Raw genomic sequence first — 25129 nt, 5'->3', positions numbered from 1 at the left:
TACATAATTTTCAGCATTTTGCAGTTTCTGTATGTTGAAAATGTTTTACTTAAAACTTTGGGTAAACGAGGTCTGAGAAACTGTATAATGAATTAAATCGAATAGAATCCTTACTGTCATTGTCACTAGTCCAACGAGATTAAAAAGTTCCAAACCATCTGTGCGTCATACGATCGATCACTAAACATACAAATAAAAACTGTTAAAAATATAGAAATAGAGGCCTGAACAGATACTCATCACTCATACACACACACACACGAGTACTTTCTATTGCACTGGTCTCCTTATACAATATATTGCACATTACGGGTCTGCTGAGTCTGTTTGTTCTTGTTTTTATTGGCCTGTGGCGTTTGCCTGATGGCAGCAGTTCAAACAGGGTGTGAACGGTCCATGATGATATTGATATTAAAGAATGCCCCCTGCCCCCCTGCCCCCCTCCTCCAAGGAAGCTCTTCAAAGTCAGTATCTCGCCGACTGCTGGGCGAAGCCGAGATCGAACAGCATTTGAAATGATCATAATGAGAAGAAGCACCTGGGAGCGTCGGGACTCGGCCTTCATCACGACAACACAGCTCATCTGTTTCTTCTTATCAAACCCAGAGGAAAACTAAAAGCTGATTACTGACGCACTTTGCCGACCGCTGCTAATCTGGGACCGTCGGAGGAACGAGGAAAAAAACATCGGAGGAGAGACGGTGTTGAGTTTCTGTGCAGCGCTAATCCTGCAGCCGGCCGTGATATAGATTACTCAACATGAACTTCCTCATTATTTCCGAAAGTGTGACCAAAAAAAAAAAAAAAAAAAAAAAACTGCCTCCTCTCCGGCGCATAGTAATTAAAAAAAAAAAAAAAGAAGAAGCTGTAACCTCGATGAAAGTGGGACTGGCATGGTAATGTTGTAATTGGCCTTCGGGGAAAGTAAACATCAGATAAGTGGAGCCTTGTTTCCTCGAGCAGAGTCGGAGCGGGAGTCAGCCGGGTCGCACATTAAACTCCAACCGTTGCTTTAAGCTGCCGTTTGCTCACAGCTGTTTGCATCGTTCCACTGCGGGGGACAGTCTGGCTTTATTACAGTCTTCTGATCAAACACAGGCGACGAGCAAGTCTACATATGGGAAGAATAGAGATCTGCACGTTTTATAACGAATGTCAATGCACCAACACTTATCTTATTTAGTCCGACTGATTTAAGTCTTGGTACTTTTATTTTGACGGTCACCGTAATAACAATGCAACTTGGTGGTCTGTCCACTACGATGTCTGTTTCCTGCCGTTGTTCTCTGCTGCAGAGGTTCAAAACAACATGAGACGAAGCGCCGGCTCAGTCTGCAGCAATCAGCTGCTCTGCACAAACGTCATGTTGATATAATCCTCCCACTTTCACTTTTTAGGCTGTAAATGTTAATAAGAGCTTTTGTGTTGAATAACTGCAGACGCAAACAGCCTCTGTAATTGTCACTCTACAGGCAGACTCATTTTCATCAGCGACGTGACACCGTTTCTCCAAAACTTCCTCCCGTCGGTGCTGAAATGAACCCGGCAGCATCCAGCAGAGACGAGCTCGTTCTCCCCTCTGCAAAGCAGGCCGGAGATGCTCTAGCTGTTTTCATCCCAGCACCCAAACTTCAGAACAGAAGAGAAATGAAGCCCGATGACGATGTGAAGGAGAAGCTTCCTCCGCAGTTAGATATAATATCTCGGAGTTCAGGAGGAAGAATACAACATCGCTGTGCCACGTCCAAACAAGAGGGAGGAAGATGCTCTATAATCTGGTTGTTTGAGGGAGATGTGCTATAATGTGGATGTTAGAGGAGGAAGATGCTCTATAATCTGGTTGTTAGTGGAGGACGATGCTCTATAATCTGGTTGTTAGAGGGAGATGCGCTATAATGTGGATGTTAGAGGAGGAAGATGCTCTATAATCTGGTTGTTAGAGGGTGGTGCTCTATAATCTGGTTGTTGGAGGGGGTGCTCTATGATCTGGTTGTTAGTGGAGGACGATGCTCTATAATCTGGACGTTCGAGGAGGAAGATGCTCTATAATGTTAGTGGAGGAAGATGCTCTAATAATAGGATTTCAGCCCCCTCCATCCCTAAAACAGTGTCATGCCGATGCGTTGGGGGTTAGTGTAAAGTGACCGGATCTACTTTTCCTCCTGCGTCACTCCGCCTGAGGGTTTCGGATCAAACCAGCTGGACGTCTCATGAAGGCCGTCATGTCAACCGACAGTGAATCAGAGAATTCGGAGGAGATATTTTCTGTGTCAGTCTTCCGCTTTTCATTATCCTTGGATTCTATAGTAGAACTCATCGGGTCACGGACGTCGTAGAAAAAGATTTTTTTTATAGAGAAAGAGAAGAACCGTTTGCTTGAGCTGCAGCGACGTAAACATTCTCTATGGACGGGAAAACTCTTTGTTCTGGCAATATTTTCCCTCAAAACCTTCAAATTCCCAATTAATGAAAGTCGTAAAGTCTTTTTCTCACTGATGAACGGCTAGAAAACGACTTACCTCGCTCAATAAACAGGCTAAATAGTTTTTATTAGCTTTTCATAATATTCCATTGGTGACAAATGAAAACTAGAGCGTCATCTGCATTTTATAACAGCCTGTATTCTTCATATCATTACAAAGCAGGGGCGACTCTTTCAGCCCTAAAATGGACAAATAGTTTTTAATTGAACTAATCTACTGATATATTTAAATAAGCTTCTCCTTGTGTTGCCGCTCAGAGAAAAAAAACTCCCGCCATTTGCACAAATTAATGAGAAGCACTTTGTGATTAAAATTGCACCGTGTAATAATGAATGCCAGAATGACAAAAGGATTTGTTGATGAAAAGAATCACCGCCGACGCGCTCGGGGCGATTAATGAGTGAAATCTCCACACATTTGTTTACCTACAACAGTAATGGAATCTGAGAGCAGATATATGCATTGAATTCAATAGTATGTTGCGTTAATAAAATGTAAATCGTGAATAAAAAGCAATGTTTGGTTTTTCAGCAACGAGGCGATTCAGTGGTTTACACTGATGTTCCTGAACCAGTTTAAACAATCTCAACAAAAAGAGCATAAAAGGTGAATGAATAGAGATAAAACATGAAAGCACGTTCATTAAAAATCTAAATAAAATAATAATAAGTGAGTGGGATAAACCAACAAAAGCTACACTGGAGCCTAAAATGAGCAAACGCTTTATTGATTCAAGAGCTTCGCTTAAACTCCTGATACCAAATATCTGCTGCATTAAAAAAAGTAAAAGCAGCTTCTGCATGTTTTATTGTGACTGAACAAAAAGCAGGTTTGATCCAGACGGCTTGGGAAGTCTGCAAAGTTCCTCAGAAAGCAGCGGATCAGAGGGAGTTTGGGTTGTGGACATCACTCAGTCTTATTATAACATCGGCCGCTGCAAACGGCTGCTGGCAGAAGTCACCAGTTAACAGGGGCACCAGCAAAACCGAAACACCAGACAGTGAAGCACCGTCGTAACAATCAACATTTTCTGATATTATCAATAAATATATAGAAATATAAACTATTTAATTTGATATCTGAGCTGATATCCAATGATTGATTACTTCACATCAGGAAATCCAGATTCTGATACTTGTGTGACAGGGTGAAGCGCTGATGACTCCGCCCACACCGCGGTTGTGCTATTGTAGAGCAATATACCACGTAACTCCACGTAGAGCAGCTGCCCAGTGAGAGGTCTACCAGGCAGTTAAAACCCTCGACCTGCAAGTTCCGCCAGAGAAGTTAGAAGATCAGGGAACGTTTGAGGCGAGAAATTAGTTTCACAATTGAAAAGTTAAAACGCCGTTACACGTTCTCCTGCTGTAACATCGAAACATTGCGAGAAGTGAGCCTGCGATGGGGGGCGTGGCCTGTTGTGAAGGGGCGTGATCTGTGGTGAAGGGGCGTGGTCTGTGATGAAGGGGCATAGCTTGCAAGTTCACACAGCTTCTTCTCAGAGTATGAAATGCCCTGACGTCAGGAAGCAGTTTGTCCTTCTTCCTTCTGGACTGAATGAGACTAAAGGTCCTAAAAGTTCTGGTACATTGAAAAGTCGAGCTGCTGAATACTTTCACTGAGAGCCCGTAGCGCTGACGTAAAGGAGTGTGTCATCTGCATCACGCATTTCATTGTTGCATAGGATGGAAACCGGCCTAAGTAAGATAATATTAAACAGCAAAGAACCCAGAATGGATCTTTGGGAAATGAGACATGAAATGAGCCCGCGTATGAAATTACAGAGAAATCTTTGTGTTTTAAAGGGGACATATCATGCTAAATCCACTTTTTTAGCCCTTAAATGCATTTTGTTGTATATTTAGAGTGTTTAGAAGTACAGAAAAGTTCAAAGTAGTCTCTTCAGGTGCTCCGTTGATATCTTTATATTCTATTTTGGTCATATTTTGCGATCGGTTTCGATTTTTCTATTCTCTATTACGTTTTTTGAACAATGACGTCACAGTATTCTCAGCGGAACTGCCAAATTAGGACATCGACATTTCGAGCAATCCGCCATTTTTGTTTCTCGCTGCGATTTTGTAGTCCAACCGAAGTTACGAGAGGAGAAGTCGAAATGTTCGGTTGTTGGATGTAGTAACCCACAAGCTTCGTTACACCGTCTCCCAGCATCAGAACCTTTTCGAAGTGCCTGGTTGAGTTTTATTTTTCACAGAAATGTACCCACATCTGTGGGTAAGGTCATTTTTGTGTGCGCGAATCACTTTAAGGACGACTGCTTCAGCAACCTCCGCCAGTATAAAGAAGGATTTGCCGAAAGACTTGGTCTGATTGAGCGGTCAGTTCCTTCTATCTATGGAGACGACGAACAGAGCACTTCGGTAAGCTGTATATAACGCTAAAAAGTGTGATGATAAGACGTCCCTGTCATTGTTTTGTTAGCATTAGCAGTTGCACCGTCTTCATATGTTAGCGCTGTGTGCTCGTTTTAGATTATAATGTAACTTCTGTGTTAAATAGTCGTAATACAGGCAGTATTGTAGTAGTGGGCATGGATGGAGAAGTTAGTGTAAATATAGTAACACACCATTGCGTTACATCCATATGAAGATGTTGTTCTGTAGGTGCATCATCGTCATTTTCATCTCGCTCCGCCGGGTCCGACTCTGGCTCCAACATGTATGGCTGGATGGACAAATCTTCCGTTGTTGACATTTTGTAAATAATGTGTGAATATAAAGTTTCTGCGCCGCTAGATAATTGTATCTGTTCTATCAAACTACAAAGATGGCCGAACAGGGTGACGTTGAACCGAGTGTCACCTCTGCAACCTGGAGAGGAGGCGGGGTATGAAGTGTCTCATTTGCTTTTGAAGAGACCGCCCCAAAACGAGTTGCTCTCAGAAGCACATCAGAAAGGGGTTGAAAAGGGGCCTGTGGAGCTATAATAATGAGGAATTCAGACCCAAGCATTGCAGTTTCGCGTTGTATAGACCACAACTGTATGATTTATATGTAAAAAGGAAGGATTTAAAAGCATGATATGTCTCCTTTAAAGAAGATTGAAACCGTGTTAGTCCTGAAATCAAACAAAGCTCCGACTGAATCCTGTCATCGTGTCACCGAGGAACAAAAGGAAAACTAGACTGGACGGCTTCAAACTGCTGTTGTGAGCCTGAAAGTTGTTTTTCCACCACGAAAAGAAGACTTGAGGTGAAAATCTTCGGGCTGGACTCTGAAGTGCTGCCAGGAGCTTGAGTCAGAGGTTGCATTATGAATGCACTGAGCTCTGGCTGCTTCGCTGCACAAGAGTAAACAAATTCCCATCACTGTTGTCATAAAAGTGTCAGCTGTGAGTCACGTCTCCTGTGAGGTGCTTCCACGCCTGCTGCTCTGGAATCGCTCCGCCCTCGTCTCCGAGGCCCGCTCCATTCAGACGCGACCGTGAGCCGGGTTTCATAATCCCCCCCCCCCCCCCCGACATATCGTCTGTGGGCGTCGCCGTCTCAGTGCGCAAGACAACGACTTGTGGCTTTGTGAAGATTCTTCACTCCATGTCGGGGCGTAAAAGCAGATGAAGGGTCGCTGAGACAAACCATCGTTCTTTAACCTGCGTCTCAAACCTTCATTTATCCTCTGTCCTCCTAATGTCATCAAATCTGCTGGAACCAACCAGAATCACGTAGTTTTAACTGTTAATAACAAAATGACTGTCTTGAAATCTGATCTGTTGTTTAGATTTCTTCCTCCTCCTCCTCCTCCTCCTCCTCCTCCCGCTGTTCGCCTGCTGCACCATCACGCAGCGAACTGAGAAACGCACTTTCATCCGTGTGATGACATTTCTCCTCCGTCGTTTAGGAACCAAGTGGGAATCGGACAATTAAACAACGTTCATCGTGTTGCAGTGACTCTTCCTGGACGATCGTGTTACTGGACGATGCAATAATTAAAGATATTAGAGGTCAGAAAGCTCTGCAGATCGCAGAGAAACAAAGGGGGATGCTCTATGATCTGGATGTTGGAGGAGGAAGATGCTCTATAATCTGACGTTAGAAGTTACATCAGAGACAACTCGGTTGTGTCTAAACTTTTCTGACTTCACATTATTTCCATCAATCGGGACATTCGCACAACGTGATTCCAAAGTTCTGGTTTCAAATCGAACAAAATAAGAAAATACTGCACGACTTCTCTTGTAACCATGGCAACCAAAGTCTAATATGGCTGTTGTTCATTTGCCTCCAGGAAACGGTATCTAGTGTTATGGTAAAAAGGAGAAAAGGGATTTATTAGTGGGCTGACAACGGCTCCTTGAGGAACACCATCATTTAACTGTTGGCACGTCACACCACTGCAGTTATAACAAATCGTCCGTTCAAATAACACGATTAATGAGAAACGCGTTTCCTCTCTGGGTAAAACTCATTTCCCTGAATGACGTTAGAAGCTGATTTTCATCACATAAACCGTATACCACAGGTAAACACCAGTAAAGTAAAGTCAGAGCAGAATAGTGAGAGAAGCAGTTCAGCCGCTATCGGCTCTTCCTGGTGGAGAAGACGCAGGGTGACACCAGAGTGAGACCTCACACTGTTGAATCTGGGACACCATACTAGGCCACTTAGAGAACGAGCTGCTCTCCGGAGCAGGGAGCTGGAGACCGAGCGGAGGAGCCGCCTGGAACGCCACAATTATCTCCGGACAAAAAGCCTTCGCCGCCCGCACAAGATAATAATTTGCATCTCAATTTTCAGCCGGTGCTGAGTAGGCTTAAGGGACGGCAGCGTGAGGGAGATGAGGCCTCGGACGGGGCGTCACATTTAATTTGCTGCACACTTCCTCTCGAGGAAGACCGAGGGAAGAACCGTCTGTTTCAGAGGACCTCAATCAAAAGGATGTGCAGGATTAGGGAGAGCTCGTAAAGCTTCGTCTGCCATAATCCCACAGCGTGGAAAAAAAAACTAACCTGGCAGAAGCTACACAACGCCAACGATTTCAAGTGGAAATGTAAGTCTTTTGATGCATTTTGGGGATGTGAAGCAAATTAAAACTCGACTCTGTCTCCATGGAAACGGGGGAAACTTTCTGAAGCGCTGCTACTGCCATAATAAAAGTCTAACTTGGTAGTTTTATTTTGACGGTCAGTCACAACTTGGTGGGCTGTCCAATAGAATGTCCGCGTTCTCCTGTTCATGTTTAGAGCGTGTGTGTGTGTGTGTGTGTGTGTGTGTGTGTGTGTGTGTGTGTGTGTGTGTGTGTGTGTGTGTGTGTGTGTGTGTGTGTGTGTGTGTGTGTGTGTGTGTGTGTGTGTGTGTGTGTGTGTGTGTGTGTGTGTGTGTGTGTGTGTGTGTGTGTGTGTGTGTGTGTGTGTGTGTGTGTGTGTGTGTGTTACTAAAATTAACAGCAGCACCCACTAGTGGACCAACATGAAAACCACATCATTATCAGTGTTTCTACCATCGCCGTGAAAACAGACATTGATTTCAAAACGTTGCCATGTAAGTGCAAAACTTTTCTGAAACAAAAATCTACTTCCTAAAGGTTCTCCAGCAGTACTACTCGTCCCCATACCTGGACTGACGTCCCAGAAGTGAAGACAGTCTGTCCTCTCTGTCCCTGGCTTGTTTCAGGTTTTAAAAAGTGTGTTGCTCCAAGCAGCCAATCACAAATCAAACCCTATATAGTGTCATCAGGGGTTTAGCCAATCCCAATCAAGGTAGGCCCTCCCTTTGACTCCTCCCACAATTAGGCAGCTCTGCTCTGGCACATGGCACCACGAGAGGAAGTACTTCCTCCTCTTCCCAAGATGGGCATGTGTGGGCGGAGCCAGTCCAGCTCACACAGACACAGCAGATTCTGAATGCAGCTCCTATGACATCATTTTCAAAGCGTTACCATGAAAACGTGACACTGTTTTGAAACGAGAAAGCAAAGACGATGTGTTTTCGCTTCACGTGAACGAGGCCTGACATTGCCGCAGTCTGCTAGTCGTCGGTACGACAGCGGAGCCGTGCGGCTGAACTCTGTCCATGTTGTCGTTTTACCTTTACGATGTCGTAGCAGCAGAGCTGTGTGACGTACCGTGGTTGGAAGCCTTGCTGTGAACAGGCGTGTAATGGTTCTTGGAGGTTCTGACCGGCGTCTCGTCTTTGGGCGACCCGTCGATGGCGGCCATGTTTTCATGTTCGTACTGGGAGATGGGAACGGGTCCTTGTTGCCTCAGAATATCTGCCAGGGCTCTGAGGAGAAACAACACAAACGGACTGAGCTGGCTTTTGTTTTTTCAATTAGCAGCAGCATCTCCTGCGTCTCCCCGAAGGTCTCTTCTTTGGCTGCAGCTCCAGTTTTGGACCAAAGCGAAGAGGAAACCCTAATTACAGCCACAGTCGGAGGGGAGTTACATTCCCACAACGTACAGACGCTCATTTAACAAATACAGAGTCGCTGGAATTCAGATTTCTCCAACAGTTTGAATTCAAGGTGTCAATTCAGGAGACGACAGGAGCCGTGGCTGGTTTTCATAAAGGAAGCAATTCAACTGTGTCAGTGTCAATCTGAAGCAACTGCAATGTCCACTTTTCCATAAGCGGGTGACTTTGGGAGATCTGCGGAGTATTAATAGCGTCCCCCCTCCAGGATGAGCTTTAGTCGCTTCTCGTTCGCAGACAGAGGCGACCTGATTCTGAGTCGTCCCAGTTGATCTGCAGCAGCCCAATTTAAAAACACATGTCTCAATGAGAAACGGATCGAGGAAGGTGACGGGGGGGAAAAAGAAAAGAGCGTCAGACAACAGTAGTTTTTGATTTATGTCGAATTATATGGAAACAAAAAGCGCTTTTGTTAAGAGGTTTGTTAAATAGTCACCAGAATAACCAGTAAATACAAAGATCTTTCAATAAAGTTTGTGTTGCTAAATGATTTCTTTAATTAAAAACTGAAAGCAAAATGAAGAAATATTGAAAACCTAGTATTGTATTTTATAGATTTCTGCAAAGTGGGTGAATTCTGATGTATTGGTCAAGAGGAATTTGGATTCATGCAGAAACTGATGTGTTAATTCACCTGATTCAGAAGAACCGGGGCTTACGAGTGATCAATCAATCAATCAATCAATCAATTCAATCAGGACACTTCTGACAGACTATTGTGATTTATGGAGGTTTTCTGTTCATGTGTTTCCCAGTTTGACAAATAGTTAAAAAGTGACATTAGACGTTGTCGTTTCAGCGAATCACTAACAAAGACAAATAGTATTTTATAACATAAATCATCCGGTGAATCTAAATACTAAAGAAAGCACTACATTCTGGCTAGTAAACCCATAAAAATAAACCATTTCCCCCAAAAATGTACTACTACTACAACTACTACATTTACGACGGAAAATGTGGGATCTAACTTTTGTGGGTATTTAGTATTTAGTCAGTATCTCCACTTTGTCTTCAATCAGTATTACTAAAACTACCTGATTAGGTTCAGTTTAATCTTCAATCTGAGATTAACCAGCATAGAACTACTGAATAAACTGTAGTTTTTTTGAAGTTCTGCAGCAGTCGGATCAGTTTGTTCCCGATCCGACCGCCAATAAAAAGGGCGAGACGACGATCAAACATTCTAAACTTTCTGGACATCATCCCGGAGACTCCAGCGCTCCTGTCACTGCCGCTCTCAGCGAGCAGCCCCGGTCCATCGCTGCCCTGTTTGTTCGCTGAGCGGAAACGCCAGAGAACAAAGCGTCGACTGCTCCGCCGTAAACTGGGTCTGGGTTTGCTCCGTGGAAGGCGATCGATCCGGCCTGGAGGAGCGGCTGCTGCTGCAGCTCTGCCACACCTCTGCTGCTCTGGTGAAGGTCGGAGGCGGAGCGGCAAAGGGTCTGCTCACCTTCCTCCTCGGACCGCACCACTTCAGACGAGCACCGGAAATTAACACTCGCAACTCGCCAAATACTGAGCTACTTCCACCGCTGCCATGAAGACAGAGGCGTCCTCCTCCTTTAGTCACCGTCCCTCTGAACCCCGAAGACATTCAGCACGTCCACTGGGAAGTTTGTCTCACGGCTCGAACACAGAAATGAAGTTTCTTTATTTCAGCGATGGAAAACGTCGCTGCATCATGACATTTCTTCTCCTAGTTTACCATCGCCAAGAGAAGGTTAGATTTTCCTCTGCGTTTGTTTATTTCCATATTGCTTTGTTTGTATTTTACCAACTTTTGGCAGAAACTCCTCATCCGAACTGTAGAAATGTTCCGGGACCTTAACGTTTTACCGTTTCAGCGTCTGTTGCCATGGAGACGCTCCCTGCTCAGTGTTTCACAGTGATGTAGCGACCCGACAGGCTAGTTAGCATCGATATGAGCTAACGGCTAACATGCCGGTGATGCTAACACGGTGTTGGTGAAGGTCTGCGCTCTACCGAGTGTAGCTCTGGTTTGTGTCTGTTTCAAACATGATGCAGTAAAATAAAACCTCACGAGCCCGAAGAGGAATCGAAATTAACCCTTTCATGACTCGTCCATTGATTTTTAACCTGTCGCTCTGGAGCCGCTCTGGAGCCGCTCCATGAAGCTTCAACTAAATTACACCTAATTAAACATTTTATCTTTTTTTTTTTTTTTGCCTTTTTACACAGCGGTCATTTTCAAAAGGTCTCGTCACTCTTGGCTTTTAAAAAAAACTAAAGGTGGAAAAGAAGCTAAAAACACAAAATGTTCAACGAGCTTAAAGAACAAATGAAAATGATGAGAATTATGAAAAGAGGCAAAATGGTGCAACAGCTGAAATGTCTTTAAAAAAAGTGAAAACACTCAAATCAGGTGGAAAATGTAATGAAATGATTCCAATCCTAAATTCTAATTGAAACTTCATGAATGCTCATTTTTGTACTTAAAGCTAAACGTGAAACTTTCTGATTGGATCGAGTCTCATCTGATTGGTGTTGTGCGGCTCCACTTGGAGGAATCTGGACTGGAACGACTGGATTCAGTCACTTTTATGGCCGCGTGACTTTCTACTAGGTCTGCTTTTATATCGGGCAGCTTTTGGATATTCCTGTGTATTCTGACGGTCCAGAGAAGATCCAGATACAACTGATGGACACAACGGTGGAACCGAGTCCGGGGGTCACAGTACAGACTAGTGTATAAACCAGATTCCATTGATTACTGAGTATTTAACCCTAAAATAGCTAAAACCATCACTGGAGCTTAAGTAAACTGATCCACGAAGGCGGAGCTGCTTTCTTTAACTGAAACGCCAAAGAGTCAGAAGAAATCATGCAAGTAACCGAATGATAGTAATCGGATTACAGTTACTGAAGTTTCAGGCAGCTTGTTACATCGGTTTTAGATTAGAAACTCATCTGTTCATGCTAAAAGTGTTTAATCCATACAAAGCCGATAGAACAAAACCATTTATTTATATATATATATATATATATATTTTTTTTTTTTTATTACTTTTATTTTTAACTGTTACAATTCCACTAAACTCCGGTTCACTGGAGGCTCATTAATTCTGAACTCAGTCCTGCTCACAGTAACATGAATGATGACTCACTGTGGCTATATTAGCATTAGCATGGGATCTTCCTCCTCCAACATCAGATTATAGAGCATCTTCCTCCTCTAACATCAGATTATAGAGCATCTTCCTCCCCAACGTCAGATTATAGAGCATCTTCCTCCCCAACATCAGATTATAGAGCATCTTCCTCCTCCAACATCAGATTATAGAGCATCTTCCTCCTCTAACATCAGATTATAGAGCATCTTCCTCCTCTAACGTCAGATTATAGAGCATCTTCCTCCTCCAACGTCAGATTATAGAGCATCTTCCTCCTCTAACATCAGATTATAGAGCATATTCCTCCTCTAACATCAGATTATAGAGCATCTTGCTCTCACTGACTGATTTAATAAACTCTATATGTTATCTTAAACTCACCTGAAATGTTCGAGTGAAGGAAGCTTTGACTTTACTAAAGTAGATATATTGTAGGAACTTGCACAGAACCGCTTGTTGGTGTTTGAATTTGGAGGTTTTTTGTGAGGACGGCGTCGCCGCCGTGTTGAATAATCTCCGCTGACATTTCCAAAGCAGCAGGCAGCAAAGCTTCCTGAGCGAAGCCGTCACAGTTTCATTATCTTCATTTCATTAAGTGGACTCGTGGCCGTGGCAGAACCTCCTCCTCTGCTCCGGCCACAAGAACTGGAGGTGAATCCAGTCGCTCATGAATGAGCACAATGACTGAGGGATTAGATTTTTCTCTTTACCGGTGGAAACATGCCGACCTGACCCCAATTACCACACATTTATTGTTCTTCCACATTTCAACTCTGGCTTCGGCGAGACGGAGCAGGTACGGTAAAGCAGCGGTGCAGATGGAAAACATAAACACTAAAAGCAATGCCAGTCCTGTGGTCCTCTGAGTAATCACAGGATAATCTGCCCCATGGCTGTGAAGTGGTTAGCTCTCTCACCTCACCGCCGGATCGTCCCGGGTTTGAGCCTGGGCTTGGGGGGGGGGGGGAGCAGTTTGCATGTTCCATCTGTGTGTTGATCGGGTTTCATGCGCAAGTCCACAAACATGGCAACACTCGCTGAGCTTGAGGTGTGAACCAGTGTTTTTGTCTTGGTCCTGCGTTAGCCTGCGTTAGCCTGCGTTAGCCTGCGTTAGCCTGCGCTACCCTGCGTTAGCCTGCGCTACCCTGCGTTAGCCACAGTCGTTGTGATTATTGTAAATTTTTCAAGTCAGTTAACATCAACTACACGATAACATCTCAACATTTATAGTTTAAAATGTCTGTAAATGATCTTATTCTCTGTTAAAGGGCCTATAAATTACAGAAATGATTGAATACGACTGTCCTACAAACAACACGAAACGTAAATTACAGAAAAGTTCACTCAATCTGACATATTTAAAGATACTATGTATATGGTCCGTCCTAGTAGTTTTCTGCGTACGTTTATGTTTTTTACATTGATTTAAGGTAAATGGTCATTATGGCATTCATGAGAATCACTGAAATTAAAAAGAAATAACACAGATATTGGAGTATTTTCATCTCTTTACCACGGTTAGTTTAGAAGGAAAACTATAGAAATCCAAATATGGTCATTTTGTCCTTTAAATGGTTAAACTGGACAATGTAGCAACTGAACTAAGATGATGATGATGATGGTGATGAAGAGCAGCAGGCAGCCTAAGGATGTTCCTGACATCACCACGCAGACATTAGTTCATCTGCTGACGGAAAATGACAGAAAATGACCACAGGAATTGTTTTCTGTTCATCGTTGATCGAGTGGTTCTGTGCCCCCCCCCCCCCCCCCCCCCCCCCCCCCCCACACACACACACACACACACACACACCCCCAGAGGCTGAGACATATTGTCTTGCCAGAGAAGACCACTCCCTCCCGTCAAGCGGAACATGACCACTCATAATGGCTTCCTGGTGGCATTTGCTTTATCTCCCCGTCCACGAGCTTCAGTGGACATAAAATACCAGCCGCCGGTCCCGCCGGGATTCCGCTCACAACTGGAGGTTTTTCCTGGAAAAGCAGCCGTCATTGCTTTTTTTTTTTTTTTTTTTCTTTATAAAGGGAAATACAATGGCCTGTGTTGAAAGATCAGGAGGTCTGGAGCTGGTTTTCAGAGGATGAAATCCCAAAGACAAAGTTGAACTAACCACGAGGTTTAGGCCGTGAATGTAGAAATCTGGATTCTCTTCAACTGACGTGTTCACCAGTACCTCACAACGGCCAATACGCAATACTGTTTTATCACTTTATAAAAGAAGATTTTGGTGTATTATTGGGACAAATGCTGATATCTTAAATAACTGTTAGTAATTCATTATCATCATCTGACAGATTATGGGGACTGTTTTTCGAATGGGGGGGGTCCCTACCTCTAATTGATGCCCCTGCCACAGCTCACTATGATCCATACGGTTTCATAGCTTTGTAAAAGCTTATATTGGCATGTTATTGGCACAAATGCCAACATTTTCAATAACTGTGTGAGTTAGTCATTCATTCCTCATCTGGTAAATGATCTGGGGCCGTTTTTTGTACCCGGGGGGTCTCCAGATGCCCCCACCCCCCACCTCTGAGATACGCCCCTGCCAACCTTTCCACACTGAACGAAAGTTTTCCCGGTCGTCTTACCTGTGCACGTTCATTTCCTGAGGGGGCTTGGTGGCTTTGTCGTAGGCAACTTTAGCAGAAATCCCAATGGCGATGATGAGCGCGATGACCCCGCAGGTGATGTAGACGGTGGTGTTGGTCTGGTCCAGCTCCGGGTCGTAGGTGTCCCCGGTGGGCGCCGGGGAGGGCGGCTGGGTCTTGATCCAGTCCGGGGTGTTGTAGTTGGTGCAGCTCTTCTGCTCCAGCCGCTTCGCGCGGTCCGCGCAGCAGAAGCGCAGGAAGCAGCTGCCGCAGCAGAAGCGATGGTCCGTGTTGTTGCACGCGAACTCTTTGTCGTACTGGCCGCTCACGTCGTAGTAGCCCATGCAGGTGTCGTGCTGGACGCCGGGAGCCTGGACCTGCGTGATCATCCCCGGGGCTGCGGGCGCTGCGGTGCTGCCGGTCACCTCCTTCGGCTTGGGGTTCTTCCTCGGGGAGGTTTTACTCTTTTTGCTGCTGTTGGTCGATGCGCACAGGACATTCAGCGGGTCGAGGTAGATCAAAAGAAGCAGGAGGTACTGTATCCCCATCATTTGAGGACGCGCTGGTGTTTGTCTGCCGGCCTCCACACTCTTCCTCTCTCTCGCTCTATCTCTTCCTCACTTCTTACCGAGTGGAGCTTCTTGCGGGTTTCTCCGTGGCAGGTCCTCCTGTCTGTGCCGAGCTCTCACTGACGGACTCTGACTGGCAGCTCGTGCGCTCCTCGGACACCAACTGCATCTTCAGGCCAATCAAAGTCTGTTTTGTCTCCCCCAAAAAGTTGGCTCTGGCCAAAGGTCTCGGTGGATTTCGAGGTGTTAGGGACACGATGTCCTCCTGGTGCCGTCTCTCGACCATGAGCCGATGATCTCAAGTTCCCTGTATGAAGACAAGAGGGTCAGATCTCACGTTACATCAGATAAAGTATCTGCGATGGAGGAGAAGTCTGCTCGAAATCAGCCCGTTAACAGTTTCAGCACCGCGGACAGCGCCCGGATCAACGTCCACAAAGTGAAGAAAACCGCTGTTTTCTTTATCAAAACACTTAAATGGCAGTTTGAGAACTTCCGATTAAAAACGAACCTAATTCTTATTTTCTTGGCTGCAGAGGAGAGAGAATGGAACGACACGGAGCGTTTCTTCCACGCATCGTTTGTCTTCATTTTATGTGTAAAAGTTACTCGAGTCTGACTTTTTACGCGCAAAGTGAGGATTAAATGTGGTTTCTGAGGAGGAATAAATGAAGAATCGTTCGGGTGGATGAAGTGTATATGGAGAGAAGAAGTAAGAGAAAGGAAGGAGAGGACTTACCGGGTTAAACAGTGGCCGGTAACACCGATGTCTCAGCCACTGAAACTGAATCAAAGAGCCGCGTCAAGACAAGAGCCAAGACCTCTCTCTCCTCTCCGGCCCGCCTCCACCCACCCCTCTCTCTCTCTCTCTCTCTCTCTCTCTCTCTCTCTCTCTCTCTCTCTCGTTCTCTCGCGCGCTCGCTCTCTCTCTCTCGCTCTCCCTGCCTCCCTCTTGGTCTCTCGCCCCCCCCCCCCCCCCCCCCCCCAACCACGTCACCGATTCAGGTACCTCAGATAATTCCCTCCCTCCCTCTTTGTTTGTTTCTTTCTCTCCCTCCCTCCCTCCTTCATCCTCCTCTTCCTCTCTGCTTCACTCGATAACTCGGTGGTTGGAGGAGAGAAAATAAAACACAGAAAGATAACGGTGTATTAAAAGTTGTCTGCGGGAGGCGAGGCGCTTCTGCTGGTGTACGTTTACGCATGGTTGCGCTCGCTGCGCGCACTGGGGTGTGTGTGTGTGTGTGTGTGTGTGTGTGTGTTTGGGGGGTGGGGGGGGGGGGGGGGGAGGGTGGAAACATGATTTACTCCGAAAAAACACCATCTAAGTGGAAAAGGAAAAGCCGCATTGGACTTTCGATAAAATGGTGAAAATGCATGGAGAGAGAAGATGTAAAGAACATAGAAACACACGTTACTTTCACATTCCTCCTTTTCATTAATATCACATTCTGTCCATATTTTCCACGACGATCCAACTCTGATGGATGATCGGATCCCATGCCGAGTGAAGGCAGGTCACACTTTGGGCACTTGAGAGTCACCAACCAACACAAGAAGCTGGTTTTCATAGAGAACAACTACTCTGGACTCGAACAGGGGGTCTTCCAGCTGTGAGATGGGATTACAAACCACTATATCACTGGAGCACTGCAGAGCTGCTGTCAGTGATGTGAGGAGAAACCAAGAACATATAGATTCACATTTATTCTAAAGAATCTCTGAGAAAAGAACGACTTCTTCTCAAACACGAGCAGTGAGACGTTGGAATAATCCCCGAAGTCTCAGTCAGGTGGAAACATCCTGCAGTGGAAACGAGAACCACATCATCAGATATTAGAACGTTTTTAATCAAAGTCCAGAACCTAAACTACAACATCTTTACTTAAACAAACAAACAAACAAAACAGGTGCACATTTTGGAGATTTGTGATTTTAATGTTTATTCTGTTTGTTTGTCATCTTTGCATTTTACTGTTTGACAAACAAAGTGCTGCATGCCGTTGGTTTATAACGAAGGTATCCAGGATCCTCTAACATCAGATTATACAGCATCTTCCTCCTCTAACATCAGATTATACAGCATCTTCCTCCTCTAACATCAGATTATAGAGCATCTTCCTCCTTTAACATCCAGATTATAGACTATGTTCCTCCTTTAAAATCAGATTATACAGCATCTTCCTCCACTAACATCAGATTATAGAGCATCGTCCTCCTAACATCAGATTATACAACATCTTCCTCCACTAACATCAGATTATAGAGCATCGTCCTCCACTAACATCAGATTATAGAGCATCGTCCTCCTCTAACATCAGATTATAGAGCATCGTCCTCCACTAACATCAGATTATAGAGCATCTTCCTCCACTAACATCAGATTATACAACATCTTCCTCCTCTAACATCAGATTATAGAGCATCATCCTCCTCTAACATCAGATTACAAAGCATCTTCCTCCTTTAACATCCAGATTATAGAGAATGTTCCTCCTTTAACATCCAGATTATAGCCCATCTTAATCCACTAACTCCTGTAACTTCAGATGAACTTAATGAGTAAATGAATCATTAAACTGACCTTCAGAGTGCTGAAAGCTCAAGTGAAGGAATTTGTGACATTTCACTCTCTGAAACAAAAAGTCACTTCTATCTGAACAAAAAATTTTAAAAATCAAACTTCCCTCGAATCACAAAAATTGAATCGATCAATTTGCACTTTCATGACTTTCCAGTGTTCAAACATTGAAGGTAAAAAGTAAACTTTGCCCAGTTTAACATGCACGGGACCGTCGGAGGAAGATTTCCTCCAGACGATCATTAAACGCGTCTTTCTTGTTGGACGTCTTTGAAGCAGGTAATTACGACGTGGGGAATTCAAAGCGCCGGCTAATGCAACAAAGACGCGTCAAGGAGAAATCCCGGCAGCGGGAGGAAGGCTAGGCGCATTAATAAAGAATAGTCTTTGCCACCTTTAATGGTATTCAGGAATGCTTTTTAATCTGGTGAAACCTGCTGCACCAGATGGTGAAAATGACCACATTAAAACACGCCGACGGGTAATTTGACAGGAAGAGGAAGCCGTGTCAAATTGACTTTCAGAATACTTTGCCGTCACTGCCCAAAAGTCCACCGTCCTCGTTGGACATGTTTTCGTCCCGCATGTCGGAGCCCATCCATCTGGTGCACCGACCAACGGTGCTGCCAGGATCTATTTGTTCTCGCCGGCCCGAGCGCTATTGGACCAAGGTGACCGCTGTTTGACCAAGGTCTGCCGTTATTACTTTTACTGCAGCGGGGCTCCACGTCACCTCCTCGCTGATTTTATTTATTGGGCTCCTCTGCAAGTTTTAATACGCCGGCGTTATGAGGCTGATAAGCTTTGTGGCTGTTTAAGTATCGAGGAGCACCTCGCTATAAACATTCGTTTTAGGAACCCTGAGGATCTCGGAGGTGTTTCCAGTCGATCGAGTATCTGCCGACAACGTTCCGACTGCTTCACCGAGGAAAGATTAAAGGGCTCGCGGCGTGAACCGTCCACGTTGTCGTACAAAGAAAAATGAAGGATTTAGTATTTTGTGACAGAAGTAGAATGCTATGTGGCATTTTTCTCGGGATGCAATGATACCACTTTTACAAGTACTAGTATCAGACTCCATACTGGTATCGGTATATCCCTAGTATTGTCTGTTTATGCAGCTGCGACATGTTCATGAATCAACACCACCTTCATTTCACCTCAACAACTTCACAGGTATAAAAACTTAACAGGACAAAGAAACGGCTTCTAAAGAGGGAGACTATCTATATACTCTTTACAGGAATATATGTATCATATGTTTGGACTTTAAGTCACACTTTTTTGTTAATTGGCTGCTCATATGACTTGTATACTAAAATATATGGTACATGCTATCTGTGACCTCTAGATGTCACCGAGGAAGATGCTCTAAATTAGAAGTGTCAAACACGTTTTAGTTCCGTGGCCACATCCAGTGAAAAGGTGCTGTAATAACCTGAAATTTAAACGTTCGTGTTTCTCTTTGTTTTGATTGAGATTAACTCGCAAGAGAAACGAACCTTAAGGCTGCTAATGCTAACCGTTGCTGCTGTGGACATGCTGACGTTCCATCCAGTCCGACATCTGGAGAAGAGAGTTCGACGTGAATGAAGCTCCTCCTCCTCCAGTAGACATAAGTTCAATGAAAGCGCAACAAAGAGTTTTAGCTCAAACGGATAACTTCCAATCATCTATGGGAGTATAAAGGAAGTGGACTTTAATTGTCGTCCATATTGAAGTGAGCTACCGAGACGGACCGACTGAAATAAAGTGTGATTAACTCCGCAGAGCCCCTGACAGCACTGTACAGAAAATATGACAACAAGACAAGAAAAAGGGCCACGGCGCCTTTGATGAATGTCTTCCCGCCGCGGATGCTCTGGTACACGGCGTTTGCAAATTGGCCCGCCGCTCCTCTGTCAGTCAGAGTGGCACATGGGATGGCACGTTGAGCGCGGGAGCAAGAGGGATTGTCCATTAGTGTTAAACAGCTTCAAGTGCGCAAAGCTGGTCTCAGCGAAAAGCGCTGACAGGTAACGACAGGGTCGGCATTTGGCTGAAGAATAATGAGCGCTCACTTCAACGGGAGAATGAAATAATAAATGACATCAGTGAGACCTCCAGCTTGGAGGTGGATTTTCACACCCACGCGCACAAACCGATCACACCGGGGACGTACGACAGTCCCGCGCATCACGGGAGGGAGTCCGGAAGGTTTGGAACCGCCCAGAACATCAAACCTTCCTAAACCAAACTGTCAGGCTCCAGTCGGAGGCGACGCGACGCGACGCGACGCGACGCGACGCGACGCGACGCGACGCTCCAGGAAGCAGCTCGAGGCGGAGTTAGCTGCATGCTAACAGCGTGTTACTCATCTAATAGGAGTGTGTTAGCCTTGTTAGCGTTCTGTCAGCAATCTTTTAGCCTCCTGCTTTGTTGCGTTTTTGCTGCCGTTAGCCAGCTACTAAAAGCATGCTAGCTGCCAATTAGCTGCTGTGAGCAGCTCGTCATCAGTGGCCTGGAAGTCCTTTGTCATCCTCCTGCTAGGCCTCTGCTAGGAGCCTGATTAGCATCTGTTAGCCTTCTTTTGTAGTCTATCAACCTTTTTTGTCAACCTGTTGTAGCATCCCGTTAGCCATCTAGTAGCCTGTTAGCCCCTTGTTAGGAGCTTGTTGGTCTTTTTTCTTATTGGACGCTTGTTAGGAACTTGTTAGCCTCCAGTTTGCCGCCTGTAAATTTATGTATGTGTTGGCGTGTAGCCTTCAGACAGTCTTTTACAGCCACAGTTTTAACACGTGATGTTACTTTAAAAGCACAATGAGAACGTCGTACGAGGTTCTAGCTCCTGCAGGTGATTTGGGCCACTGGTCATTCTGTCATATTGAGAAGAGAGAGAGAGTGAGGATACAGAAACAGTGGAGATCTCAGAGCGAACTGAAGCTTTAGGTTCACCTCACGATTGTCATGCTGAAGAGGATGACGGTCATTTGCCCCACATTCTGTCTCTCTAGTATCCACATGGTCTATATTTTGTCTTTTCAATCAGGGATTTTTTTTATTCTTTATGTGGGTCTTGATTCGGCATAGCTCAGAGCACCAACCAAAATGTCTGCCCCAGTTCCGGTGCAGAGGGGAATTGCTCTCCTCTGACACAAGCCCTGTTCCCGGGTCCGTTCTGCTGCCTTTGTTAATGAGCCAGGCAGCATCGACGTGTTTCAGGAGCTCAGCTCAGGATGACTGTTTCAGAGTGACTCTGAGTCCATAAAGAGAGACTCTGGGACGAAAACCTGGAAACTGTCTCATCTCTTGTCTGATAAAGTCACACGAGGCACATTTTAAACGTCACTTTTGACAGACAACTGATGTAGATCAATAAATACCTCCTCCATAACCTCACCGACCTCCGCCAGACCTCACCATGTCCCGATAGCACGGTAGCTGGTTTGGGATGCGGGAGACAGCAGCTCTAGGATGGGGCCCACTGAAACTCAACAGTTTCCACCAAGTTCCCTCATTACTGGTTTGTCAAAGATCGAGTGGCTTAGCTGGGATCCGAGCAGATGAAATCAAACGGGGAGGAAAAGCTCTTCGGATGAACGAACCTCACGTAACGGCGGGGTTAAAAATAACAAGGGAGCAATCATCAGAACGGATAAATAAAGATCCAGTTCAAGGAGCTGTGTTGTTGTTGTTGCCCCCCCCCCCCCCACATTAAAGCTGCACAGCCACAGAGACCCGCTGGCATGTGGAATCCCCTAATTTGTTTCAATTTGACACACCTCACTGCTCTATGGTGCATAGAAGGGAGATTATATTCCACAATAAAGCTCCTAATTTGGACCCGGGCAACCAGGTGAGGCGCACCTTAAAGAATTCTTAATGAATTCTTAAAGAATGCAAAGTAGGGTCGAGGGAAATTAAAAGTTTTACCTTCTTTCTTCTGCGCTTTCCATATGCCATAAAAGCGAGGTATGGACTGGAGGTGAAGAGCCAGCGAGCGAGAAGGGAGGAAAACTGTACAGCTTCTCTGGGAGGAGGAGGAGGAAATCAATGAGTGTAAGGCAAATACTAGGGATACAGCAATACCAGTATCAGGTATCAGGTACGATAAGATCGTAGTCGGGAAAAACTCCCTGATCCAACCCGGTGAGAAGTAGGTGACATCATTGTTTCTTTAATATTAATGAGAAGAACAAAAGTAAGACGAACTATAAATGATGTCAGTGCGAAGGCCGTATGCAGCAACACGTAGCCTTCGCGTATCGTTTGTGTGTGGAGTTTAAATTACACTTTGTCACTTATTAAGTACTCGTATTGGTATTCGGTATCAGCAGAAGGTCAGTACTTCTACTCGTCACCGTATCAGAGAATCCCTAGTAATCGTCAAAATAAAAAGTGGAGCAGCAGGTTTTTGGACGTTCGCCATCGCAGCTGTTTACTGACGCACATTTGTGAGGAGACATCTGGCCGTCGGTGAGACGAACGCAGTTTTAAGAGCGAGCTCTCGAGGATCCTCGCAGCGCAATTAAAAAGCGCTAATGCAATAAAAACTCATTCTTGTCGTGAGGGAGAAAGTTCTGTCACAATGCTGCATCCTTATCGTGTTTACTTCGCACGACTCTGTGGGGGAAAACGGAGTGTAATGAAAGGAGCCAGAGGCCTTACAAGCGATGGCTTCATTTCATCGCACGAGGAGGAGGAGGAGGAGGAGGAGGAGGAGGAGGAGGGGGGTTTGGTCTTGCCGAGCTAACGGTACGATGCTAAACTCATGTCACCTCTGATCTAAGCCGGCGTGCAGCTGAATGTTGGCGCTCTGCGCCGCTCTCTCGTTGCTCTGATGCTCCATTTGGCCTCTTTAAGGGTTTTTGGTGGCTTTTATATGAAGAAGATCACAATGAGCTCACACCTTCTAGAGCTCGTATTCAACAGCCAATCACCGCTTCATTTCCTCCCATCGGGTGTCGAATCGGTTACTTCTGGTTTTACTAGTTACTAAAAATCTAAGTAACTCATCACCTTGGAAATGATTTTGTACTGTAATATAGATTAAAGTATGACCGGGGTTCTCTCGGCATGTTTAAATAACTGAATATCAAGGAATGAATACTGAACGGGACAGTATGAGATCATTTAGAGGAGGAAGATGCTCTATAACAGGGGTGTCACACTCACATCCTGGAGGGCCCAGAGCTGATTGCAGTGATCTGGCTCTGCTCTGAACGTGGTGATGAACCGTCAGGATTATTCAGGTGTGTTAAAGAAGGGAGACATGGAGAACATGCAGGGGTGCACCTCCAGGATCTGAGAGGTGACACCCCTGCTCTGTAATCTGATGTTAGTGGAGGAAGATGCTCTATAATCTGATGTTAGTGGAGGAAGATGCTCTGTAATCTGGTGTTAGTGGAGGAAGATGCTCTATAATCTGATGTTCGAGGAGGAAGATGCTCTGTAATCTGATGTTAGTGGAGGAAGATGCTCTATAATCTGATGTTAGAGGAGGAAGATGCTCTATAATCTGATGTTAGTGGAGGAAGATGCTCTGTAATCGGATGTTAGTGGAGGAAGAAGCTCTGTAATCTGATGTTAGTGGAGGAAGATGCTCTGTAATCTGATGTTAGTGGAAGAAGATGCTCTGTAATCTGATGTTAGTGGAGGAAGATGCTCTATAATCTGATGTTAGTGGAGGAAGATGCTCTGTAATCTGGATGTCAGCTGAAGTTCTGTTTTTCCTCCTTAATGATTTCTGTTCTTCCTTTTTTTTGTCCTTCATTCTCCAAAATCTTGTTGGTTTTCTTTCCTCTCCTCTTTCTTCCTCCTCTCCTCTTCCTCCTCCTCCTCCCTGTAACAAACTGTCCACTCACCCATTCAGCAGAGGAGACTCTTTCCCTCATAATCGGCGCCGTGTCCTTATTGCCTCGTGGTTATTAAAAGTAAACGTTATATTGACATTTCAGTGACGAGCCTTATTGCTTTCGGTGAGACGCCGAGCGTTTGCCTCTCCGAGAGGTTTCCCCGGACTTCTTGTTTCAGTTCCACTCCAAGCTCACAAAAGGTCACAGCCAGATGTGGTTTCCCCACCGTGGAGGACCATGAAACTCACACACTTCACAGCGTGCGAAGGGATTTATATGAAGCGCAAACATGCGGAGAAGCTGTAGGCCACACTGTGTGCAGAAGACATTTCCTCCTTTCTGCCTCGTGTACCCGAGAGTAAGATGATAGTTTAATTGGAAATATCTTCTTTTTTTTTTTTATTTCAACCCTCACTTACTAGAATGTGTGTTTACGAAACCCTGAGTCGCTCTGCCGTCCTTAATAAAGCGCTGCCTTCCTCTCAGTCTCTGCCCGGTGACACTTTCCAAAGCTCTGACATTTATATCCAAATGGTAATTGATTCAGAGGAAGCTGTTAGTATGCAGCTGCAATTTAACAACACTCCTCTTGGGGGGGTGAGGAGGAGGAGGAAGAGGAGGAGGAGGAGGAAGAGGAGGGGATCAAGCCGTGGAGAAAGGATTTTTCCGTTTTCTGTGTTGTTGATGGTTGTTTGGTGTTGTAGCCCAGCCCCCACCCCCACCGCATGCCCCGCCCCCTCCGTTCCCCCCTTGACAAAGAAGTGAAGACTGGAAAGAGGGAGGCAGCCTGGTTTACACACACACACACACACACACACACACACACACACACACACACACACACACACAGCCTGTTATTGATTGGCTGCCACCGACTGAATGGACTCGGTGTTTACCTGCGAAGCCGAGGCAGCGACATCACTGCGGAGAACAACAACAACAACAACAACAACAAGGAGCAACACGGGGGACGGAGGAGCAGCAGTAATCCTTCCCAGATACTGTAAAGCCTCCTGAACAGAAATAATGGCATCCCACCCAGCGGGGGTGGGGGGGTGGAGGTGTGGGGTTGGCGGGGGGGGGGGGGGGGTTGTCAGAGTCATGAGTGACATGCTGAGGGTAACGAGCTCCTCTCATTCGGCCCAGTTTACTCAGTTACCATTACCAATTAGTGACAGTCTGAAGCTCCAGTGGTTCGTTATGTTTGAGTGATTTTCTTTCTCCGTCCTGCTCACCGACTTCACTTCATCATTTTACTTCAGCGGTGCAGTTTTTTTTACAATCACTGGAATTTCAATGGGCTCATTACTTTTGTTTATAAATCCGTTCACTGGTGTCGGTACCTCCCTGGTAAATCCGATGTGAAAGTGTCTTGTGTTGAGCTGTGGTTCATGATCTCATCCGTAGTGAAACGTGTTCCTCTACATTTATTACTCCTCAGTCCTGAAAACCTGCTGCTGATGTTTCAGGCCTGCACACTCTGTCATTCTT

The 25129-nt window shown here is 45.3% G+C and overlaps 1 protein-coding gene across 1 annotated transcript in view; it reads right to left on the bottom strand.

The window, feature by feature from the left end:
- The window catches only part of LOC308124940 (shisa family member 6), a gene marked incomplete at both ends in the record, with an annotated part of 80123 nt that extends 64915 nt beyond the window's left edge, over positions 1-15208 (bottom strand). The window contains 2 exons of the mRNA XM_080488344.1: positions 8564-8721; positions 14658-15208. Of these exons, the coding sequence (XP_080344470.1) occupies positions 8564-8721; positions 14658-15208 (709 nt within the window). The remainder of the gene's footprint in view (positions 1-8563; positions 8722-14657) is intronic.
- Positions 15209-25129: the final 9921 nt, after the last annotated feature.

The sequence above is a fragment of the Lipophrys pholis genome (genome assembly GCF_963383615.2).
Source record: "Lipophrys pholis genome assembly, chromosome: 19".
Classification (NCBI taxonomy): domain Eukaryota; kingdom Metazoa; phylum Chordata; class Actinopteri; order Blenniiformes; family Blenniidae; genus Lipophrys; species Lipophrys pholis.
The sequence above is the reverse complement of the archived record's forward strand: the minus strand, read 5'-3'. Positions and strand labels throughout refer to the sequence as shown.